Genomic DNA, 9,758 nt, shown 5'->3' with positions numbered 1-9,758 from the left:
ACGGAATACCCATGGTTCATGGATTTGACAAATCCAGGTGACTCTGGGGATTCACCACTTCCATTCCTGTCTTGTTTGGAAAGCAGGTGTGAACATGAAAATAAAACTAAAAAGGCTGAACATGGAAATAAAACTAAAAAGGCTGCTGAGGTCAATAGAGCAGTCGGAAGCTCCATTGGTGTGATAGCTGGCATAGGTGGTAGCTGAAAAATGGAACTGGAGTCGTCAAACACCACTCCAATTCCCTTATTTCCTACAGCTGCATCCATTCCAAACAATTTTGGTGCTGGGTATTCCCCAGCTCTACTCTCCCATGGGCAGTTTCCAAGCATAGCCTCAGATTGAACATTTTTAATCATGCATGTTTTCAGTGTGGTCTTTCCTTGCACATAGGAAAAGATAAAATTTCTGGCATCAACATTTTATGGAAAGAGAAAAGGACACTTGATGGGAAAGAGCTTGATGACCTTATCGTTCATTTTCTTCAACGACAATGGACTTGCAGGAGCTTAATTATCAAAAGAAATTAAATGGACTTGGTGTTTAATGATATGAGTTGCATTGCACCTCTAGTTGGTGCATTTATTTGAACTGGAGGCGAAATTACTGTGATTTTAATTTGGTCAGCCGGTCCATAAACAATAGAATCTCATGTAATATGGACCTTGCTAGTTGGTACTCGGTACTATGACATCTTTGAACAACACACAAGGTGTAACTTAAAGCAAACTGTTGGAGAAGATAATAAGTGCACGTATTGCAGTTGCATCAGAAGATTGAGCCAGGAAGGATCCTTTATTCTGCTTAATCATGAAGGCAGTCCTCAAAACAAACAAAAGGAATAAAACCTCAAGAAAGACCACGAATTTGGCCTGTTGCAGTATCAATATCAATGTCAAAGAAGCAAGGTCTTGTTGGAAGACCAGGCATGGTGCTCATTGTTCCAACCAGAGGGTATATAAAGCCAGCACCTATACTTGCTCTGACATCTCTGATGGGCAGTACAAATCCATCAGGTGCCCCCTTCAGCGATGCATTGTGTGAAAATGAATACTGGGTTTTAGCCATACAGATGGGCAACTCAAAAAATCCTTGCCTGCTGTACATCTCAATCTGTTTCTCAGCCTATAGGAATGACAAAGAATTCAAATCAACCAATCAATGCAAATTCATAAAAATGTGCACTGTGGAAAGGGATGAAAATGTGCTTTAAAATGGTATGGACTGAAGGTTCAGGTCTAACTGCATAAAGAAAGGCTTTAGGAAGACAAAAATTACCTGTTCGGAGTATTCAACACCTGCAGCTCCATAAGATCTTGCTATTGCCTCTATTTTCTCTTTGATGCTAGCATCCAAAGGGTATAGAAATTTCAGAGGCAGCTTGTGATTCTCACATGCCCTTTGCACTGCAATGCCAAGATCAACCTGCATATTTTACACAAATGATGACAATTAGGCATCTCAATATTATCAATACTCAATTTAGTTATATTAGTCAATAGAGAAAGTAACCAACCGCGCCTCTTCCTCCATGTGCATGGTGGGTGCACACAACTGCATCAAAGGCACCTGCAGCAAGTGCAGCATTTTGTACTGCTTTCAGTTCAGCCTCTGTATCAGTGGAGAATTTATTTATTGCAACCACAACGTTCACTCCATAAGCCTTTGTATTTGAAATATGCCTTGCAAGGTTAGCACAGCCGGCTTCAACAAGAGCCACATTTTCAGCTAAGTAGGCATGGTCCAGAGGCTTTCCAGCAACCACCTCAGGACCCCCACCGTGCATTTTCAGAGCTCTTATAGTTGCCACAATAATAGCACACTGAGGTGCCAACCCACTGTATCGACATTTTATGTTCATGAATTTCTCTGTACCAATATCAGCCCCAAAGCCTGCCTCTGTGACTACAAACCCACCTGGTCCAGCCATTTTCAAAGCAATCTTATCTGCAACCACTGAAGAGTTTCCATGAGCAATATTGGCAAATGGCCCTGCATGGACAAGTACTGCAGTTCCTTCCAGTGTCTGCATGAGTGTGGGGTTGATGGCATCTTTCATCAACACAGTTAGAGCACCTCCTATCCCAAGATCATCAGCTGTGATCGGTTCACCTGACCGACTATTACCAATAACCATTCTACCCAGCCTCTCTCTCATATCCGCAAGAGAAGTTGTAAGCGCTAGAACTGCCATGATTTCACTTGCAACAGATATGTCAAACCCGGTTTCTCTCACCATTCCTTTCTCTTCAGGACCTTGTCCCACCGTAATCTTCCTCAGAAACCGGTCATTGACATCCACAACTCTTCTCCATGTTATAGAATCTGGGTCAATGTCAAGTCTTGCAAACTTCCTCACTTCTTCAGGAGTAAGTTCGTCAGGATTGGTCTTAATTATTCCCAACTTATTTAAGCGTCTAAACATCACATCAGCAAAACTCCTCTTGCCTTCTTTGTTTGGTGGGCACAGTCGATTGAACAGAGCCTTGTCTGACTGGGATGCCTCATGGAAAATTCGAGTGTCAATCGCAGCAGCAAGAAGGTTGTTTGAAGCAGTAATTGCATGAATATCTCCTGTTAAATGCAAATTGAATTCATCCATGGGAATCACTTGACTGTAACCTCCGCCTGCAGCACCTCCTTTGATTCCGAATGTTGGCCCTTGGCTTGGTTGACGGAGGCAGGTTACAACCTAATAATCAAAATTTATAGAACCAGAAAATACAAATAAGAAAATGACTTGCTCATATCTTTGTATCTAAAAGCTTCAGACATGTCTAATTTAAACCAAGATAATATCATAGTCAGTCAGACATGCCAGCAAGGATAACCTAAACTTCAAACCAGAGGTTCTTTTCAACATAAATTTCTAATGTCTGCTTATGTTGCTGTTAAGAAAAAACCAAGGCATATCCCACACAATCATTCTGTCTTCCTTACAGAAGAAGATAAACAAAAGCCAAAAGGTTGTTTTCAAAAGAAGACTGAATTTGATCTTATGACTAGCATCATTATAATGTTTTTATCTTCCAGATCGGCTGAACCTGTTTCATACGCAACCATGACACTCAACATGGACAAATTCAATGTGCCTCATCTGACCTGAGACAATACTGAAAGAATTGTATGTGGATGTGAAGCAAAGGTTGTACACAACCAGACTCTCTCTCTCTCTCTCTCTCTCTCTCTCTCTCTCTCTCTCTCTCTCTCTCTGAGTGTGTACACACATATGTGCATGCATGTGTGCAAGTGCATACACATGTGTGAGAATTATACATGGCATACCATTTGTTTGTGTCGACCTAAAAGCTAGAAGCAAGAACTAAAACTTCATATACATTTCAGATGATCCATTTACTGTTTTGTAGTAAAGTTCAGTCCTCTACGACAACCTGACCTATGTATACACTATAGTTATGTTTGATGCACACACACACGCACACACACACACACACATACAGGTCCACATGGCCATGTGCCCATAATTTATGGACAGAAGTGTGCCCATATCAATTCCTTCATGTAGTTAGACGTATATCTTGCTGTACTATTTTATAATCTAATTAAAGATAGCAAAAACTGAGTTGATTATATTTTAAAAAAATCAACTCAAAGTTTAATCACAATAAAATGATTTTTTGATAAATTATAGTTGAGATTCTTTTTAGATGCATTTCTGCTCTTACTAGCTGCACTAGGTCATAGGGGATCACAAGATGATGAAAGTTATGATGTTGCTCATAGCTCAAGAGCATGCTGAAGAAGCAATGCAGACAATGTTAACAGACTTGCAGTTAACGTTGCAAAGCAGTTGTAGCTATCTTCCAAGACGGAAGAGAAACAACCAAAATTATTGAAATCTGCAAGGATTTTGTTTTCAGCAGATCTAGATCCTTAATCGTGACCAATACATAATGAAACAGCCAACTATGCCAATGAACTGATTCATATGACATGAACTATATTATTCTAACAATAACTACATAAAATTCTGCATGTGGTGCTAATATTTTTATTTTATTGCAATCACCAAAGTCTTTATGATTGGATAGTCCTCTGAAGACTAACACCCTCTGTCTTTTCCCACAAAGCTTAGAAGAGAGGTTTGGCCTACCAAGCCATCAGGGACAAACTTATCATGGTTCTCTCGTTCCTCAGTAGGATTTTCTTTTTTTGAAAGGCAAGCTAGCGTTAGGCAGACCCCTACCAGTTATACAACTATACCATTGGGTTTTGAACCTGCAACGTCCCAACACAAGGTGACGTACACTAGCCACTCCTATCAGACAAGCGGAGCCCCCATTTTATTCAGACAAAATTGATATATTATCAAACAAGACATGGAGAACATCGAGTTTATAGGTTCTACCATGTTCAGATGTGGTAACTACATTAGAGTTCATAAATATCCAAGAATTTGGTTTTAAGTCAAAGAATAACCAATGCCAACAATCTACTGGCTGCTAAAAGTCACACTGAGTAATAGACATATTTTAGTTATTACAAAAAAAACTATAAATAACTCCGCCTGTGTAGTTATACACTGCCGGTCCCAAGCCCGGATAAAGGAGGAGGGTTGCGGTAGGCCTGTGACAGCCAGCATAAAAACTTTGTCATATCCTATGAAAATGAACCAATATGAGAATTTCGTTGGGGCGTTCCCTACTGAGCGACGCGCTGTACTCTCTAGGCCCGGAGGCAGTGATAAATGTGCAAGGGTTGCTAGGTCGTCGCCCAGAAGCGACGCGTCACACCGGCGCCCGGGTGTGGTGTCAAATAGGCAAGGGTTCCCTCACTTTGTTGGACGGGTGGGGGTAAAGAAGTTAGTCCAAGACCATAAAATTAGGTTAGCCACTTGGAATATAGGGTCTTTAACTGGTAAGTTGGTAGAGTTAGTAGATGTTATGTGTAGGAGAAATATTGATATTTTATGTCTTCAAGAGACCAAATGGGTAGGTGAGAAAGCTAAAGTGATAGAACCTTGGGGATATAAGATTTGGTATACAGGAATAAATAGGAATAGGAATGGAGTAGGGATTGTTATGAGTCGTCAGTTTATAGATAATGTAGTTGAGGTCCGTAGGAAGGGTGATAGAATTTTACTTATTAAATTAGTATTAGGTACGGATATTATTAATATTATTAGTGTTTATGCACCTCAAGTAGGTTTAGATGATTCCATTAAGCATCAATTTTGGGAAGATTTAGATGGAGTAGTACAAGAGACATCTTATGGAGAAAAGCTTTTCATCGGTGGTGACCTTAATGGACATGTAGGCATTAGTAGGGATGGATTTGAGAATATCCATGGAGGCTATGGTATAGGAGAAAGAAATGAAAGTGGAGAAAGGATTTTAGATTTTTGTTTGTCCTATGATATGATCTTAGCAAACACTTGGTTTAGGAAGAGGGAGTCTCACCTAGTAACATTTAAAAGTGGGGTTAATACGAGTCAGATAGATTTTTTCCTACTTAGAAAGAGAGATAGGGGTTGTTGCATCGATTGTAAGGTTATACCAGGAGAAAGTGTAGCTACACAACATAGAGTCTTAATTTTAGATCTTAGAATTAGACAATGCCGCAAAAGGGATAGACATAGGATAGATCCTAGAATTAAGTGGTGGGCACTGAAAGGAGCTAAACAAGGAATGTTTGTAGAGCAGGTAGTTAAGGAAGTTGATTGGTGTCTCGAGGAGGATTCAGAATCAATGTGGAATAAGATAGCGGGTGGTATGAGAAAAGTAGCTAAGGAGGTATTGGGTGAGTCTAAAGGCGGTGCACCACTAGGTAAGGATACATCATGGTGGAACGAGGATGTCAAATTAGCTATTAAGGTTAAAAGAGAGTGTTATAGAAATCTAAGTAAGAGTCGTGATAATGAGAATTTGGAGAAGTATATGATAGCAAAGAAGGAAGCTAAAAAAGTTGTTCGAAACGCGAGGGCTAAGGTATATAAGGAGGTTTATGACAAGTTGGATACCAAAGAAGGTGAGAAGGATATTTATAGGCTTGCAAAGATGAGAGATAGGAAATCGAAGGATTTGGGTATGGTTAGATGTATCAAAGATGAAACGCAAAGGGTTTTAGTCAAAGATGAGGAGATTAAGGAGAGATGGAAAGATTATTTTGATAAGCTATTTAATGATAGTCATGCTCAAGATCTTGGAGACTTCTCCATTCCTTTTCATGAGATAAATCGTGACTTCATGCGCAAGATTCAAAAGAAAGAAATTGCAGAGGCTTTGAAGAAAATGAAGTCAAGAAGGGCAGTTGGCCCAGATGGTATACCTATCGAGGCTTGGAAATGCTTGGGAGAGAAAGGTTTAGAATGGTTGACAAATCTTTTTAACTTGATTTGGCGAACAAATAAGATGCCTAATGAGTGGAGGAAGAGTACTTTGGTGCCTTTATATAAGAATAAGGGTGATATACAAGATTGCACAAACTATCGTGGTATAAAACTCATGAGTCATACTATGAAACTTTGGGAGAGGGTGATTGAGTCTAGGTTGAGGAAGGTTGTCATGATATCGGAGAATCAATTTGGTTTTATGCCTGGAAGATCAACTATGGAAGCTATACATCTTCTTAGACAACTTATTGAAAGATATAGAGAGAGGAACAAAGATTTGCATATGGTTTTTATTGATTTAGAGAAGGCATACGATAGAGTACCTAGGGACGTTCTCTGGTGGACAATGATGAAGAAAGGTGTTTCTCTCAAGTACATTAGTATAATTAAAGATATGTATGAAGGAGTAGTAACCAATGTCCGCACTTGTGGAGGGGTGACAACCAATTTTCCGATAACGGTTGGGTTACATCAAGGATCTGCTTTAAGCCCTTTCCTATTTGCGATAGTGATGGATGAGCTTACGAGATCAATTCAAGAAAATGTACCGTGGTGTATGTTGTTTGCTGATGATATTGTTTTGATTGATGAGTCTAGAGCTGGGGTTAATGCTAAGTTAGAATTATGGAGACAAACATTGGAAGCTAGAGGTTTTAAGTTGAGTAAGAGTAAGACTGAATATATGGAATGTCGGTTTAGTAAGCAACGAAGTAGTGATGGGAGTGTAGTGAAGCTTGGTGAGCAAGATATACCGGTGAATGATTATTTCAAATATTTGGGATCCATCATTCAAAAGTATGGAGAAATTGATGGAGATGTAAATCATAGGATAAAGGTTGGGTGGATGAAATGGAAAAGTGCTACTGGAGTGTTGTGCGATCGTAGAATGTCATTGCGGTTGAAGGGAAAGTTTTATAGGACGACTATTAGACCCGCTTTACTATATGGTACGGAATGTTGGGCTGCCAAGAGACATCATATTCAAAAAATGAGTGTAGCTGAGATGCGGATGCTTAGATGGATGTGTGGAAATACAATAAAAGATAAGATTCGGAACGAAGAGATACGTAAGAAGGTAGGTGTTGCACCCATTGAGAATAAGATGCGAGAGAATCGTTTACGGTGGTTTGGACATATTCGGCGAAGGCCTAATGATGCTCCAGTTAGAAGGTTGGAGAAATGGGAAAATATATTAGTTAAAAGAGGTAGGGGTAGGCCTAGGAAGACTTGGATGGAGATGATAGGAAAGGATATGAATGCTTTGAACCTCACCGAGGACATGGCGTTGGATAGAAATGATTGGAGGAAAAGGATTCATGTGGAAGACCCAAAATGAATTTCTTTTTTGGTTCATATCGCTGACCCCAATTGTTTTGGGATGAAGGCGTAGTTGTTGTTGTTTGTTGTACAAAAAAACTATAAATGTAGCATATATCAAGCATGCATTCAGAAACAGATTTCAAAACAAGACAGCCAAGAATTTTGAGTGTCACCTTAATTCTACACATCAACAAGTGTAAATTCACAAGTCTAAAATATTCATTTCTCCATATCTAAGCCCAATTATGCAGCTAATCTGGCACTAAATTTACTGAATATTAAGACCGTCAAATTATGTAAGTTCTCTGAAGCTCCTTTTGACATATTTAGACAATAAAAGGCAAAACATTGAGCAGCATGGGATAACCTAAAATACAAACCGTTCATGCATGACACACACACACAATCCTAGAGAAACTGAGAGAGTTCTCGCTCAGGTTTTGGTCTCTTTCTTGGTCAAGTACATCATTTAAGATCTTAAACTCGCACACTGAACATGGACAAGAAATTACACTTACCTATCTCATAATTTTTTCCAGTGTTTCAAAAAACATAGTGACTTTTTCACAAAGGTTCTCAAGAAAAAAGAAAAAAAAAGGTTATCCTATAGTACTGCAATACCACAACAATTGAACTCATCAAGACATAATCATGAGATTATCCAAATGTTATCCTAAAAGTCCCAAGAAAAGAACAGTAAAACTGTTTTAAAGTTTCTTTCTTAACAATTGAATTTATCGAGACATAATTAAGAGATTATCCAAATATTGTCCTAAAAGTCCCAAAAACGAGAATAGTAAAGCTGTTTTAAAGTTTCTTTTTATTTTATCGTTGTCCTTTTTGTCCAAATTTGCCATGAGATGCAACATCCAAATGATCAACCTCTATCTTTGGTAAAATATGAAAAACAGAATTCTCCCTCGTTGATATAAATCACATTTGCGTACGATTTTTTTCATGTCCACAAATACAAGACATGTATCCACCTAAAGGTGAAGAAATGGTGACGAAATTTTTCCCAGTTGTGCGTCCCATGCTTCTCATATGATAGAAAGACTCAATTTCCCTCTCAAAATTTCTACAACGTGTGGGGTAGAGAAAGTATATACAGTAAAAAGGAAAAGGGAAAAAGGGAAGCTCGAATCCGAGACTCTTCACTTTCTTCATACAAAAAATAAATCGTTTATTTGGCATTATGCAGAATTATATACGAAAAAAGGATACCTTCTTATCCAGAAAAGCCCCCAGAGCCTGACAAAGCCCCACTGTGGTGGTGGACTTTCCCTCTCCAAGGGGAGTTGGAGTGATCCCACCAACCACCACATAGTACCCATCTCCCGATCCTTCAAGTTCATCAATTACAGATAAAAGTACCTAATAAAAGGAGAAACACTGTCACAATATTCCAATTTCTCAGCACAGAAACGATCGGACTCATGCACATAACCATAATTTGAACAGAGATAGAAGAATCTTGAGATGGGTATTGGGGAGCCAACCTTGGCCTTATACTTCCCATAGAGATCATAGTGATTGGGGCTGAGATTGAGCTCACTGGCAATCTCAGAGATATGGAGAGGCTGCACAGAGTTGGCAATATCGATGTCAGCAGGCACTGGAGAGACAACCTCCAGCTTCCTAATTGTCTTGGACGGACTCATTTTCAATCTCTCTCTCTCTCTCTCTCTCACTCTCTCTCTCTCTCTGAGATGCTAATGAGGAAGAAGAGGAGAACCTGGCATTTATCAAACTCGGTCAAGATACGAGCCAGCCCAAGGTGGAAGCAGATCAGGTCATGCTGAACATGAGCGTTTTTGCTCATGCCGACATCGTGGCCGTCTGTTTGCATTTTGGATGAATGCCACGTGGTTTTTTTGACTTTTGAGCTTTTTAAAATACAAATCGGATGGCGATGTCGGCATGAGCAAAAACGCTCATGTTCAGCATGACCTGATCTGCTTCCGCCCAAGGTGGGACCAACTGGTTATGGTTCTTACAGTATCGGTATCGGCCCTGAATCGTTGGGCTACCGATTCAGATGTAGGAGCCGATACCGATACTAAGCTGAATCGTTCTGTATCGGCCC

At 39.6% G+C, this 9,758-nt stretch overlaps 1 protein-coding gene across 1 annotated transcript; it reads right to left on the bottom strand.

Moving 5' to 3' along the window:
- Positions 1–755: 755 nt before the first annotated feature.
- Positions 756–9,380, bottom strand: LOC149812116 (formate--tetrahydrofolate ligase-like). Its single transcript, XM_089993683.1, has 5 exons — positions 9,172–9,380; positions 8,897–9,046; positions 1,517–2,692; positions 1,279–1,425; positions 756–1,125 (listed from the first exon to the last, which is right to left on the bottom strand). Exons 1-5 carry the CDS (start codon positions 9,331–9,333, stop codon positions 850–852), a joined length of 1,911 nt encoding a protein of 636 aa, XP_089849809.1. The 5' UTR covers positions 9,334–9,380; the 3' UTR covers positions 756–849.
- Positions 9,381–9,758: the final 378 nt, after the last annotated feature.

This window comes from Nuphar pumila, chromosome 17 (assembly GCF_984573655.1).
Source record: "Nuphar pumila chromosome 17, dmNupPumi1.hap1.1, whole genome shotgun sequence".
Taxonomy (NCBI): Eukaryota; Viridiplantae; Streptophyta; class Magnoliopsida; order Nymphaeales; family Nymphaeaceae; genus Nuphar; species Nuphar pumila.
This window is presented reverse-complemented; position numbering and strand designations above follow the sequence as displayed.

What these genes read in the sequence shown, in the direction of transcription:
- LOC149812116 (XM_089993683.1), bottom strand. Translation starts at nt 9,333, where the DNA reads ATGAGTCCGTCCAAGACAATTAGGAAGCTGGAGGTTGTCTCTCCAGTG. An exon ending in ATGGGAAGTATAAGGCCAAG is followed by an intron (nt 9,047 to 9,171) that starts GTTGGCTCCCCA and finishes TCCTTTTATTAG; the next exon opens with GTACTTTTATCTGTAATTGA. An exon ending in CACATGGAGGAAGAGGCGCG is followed by an intron (nt 1,426 to 1,516) that starts GTTGGTTACTTT and finishes TAAAATATGCAG; the next exon opens with GTTGATCTTGGCATTGCAGT.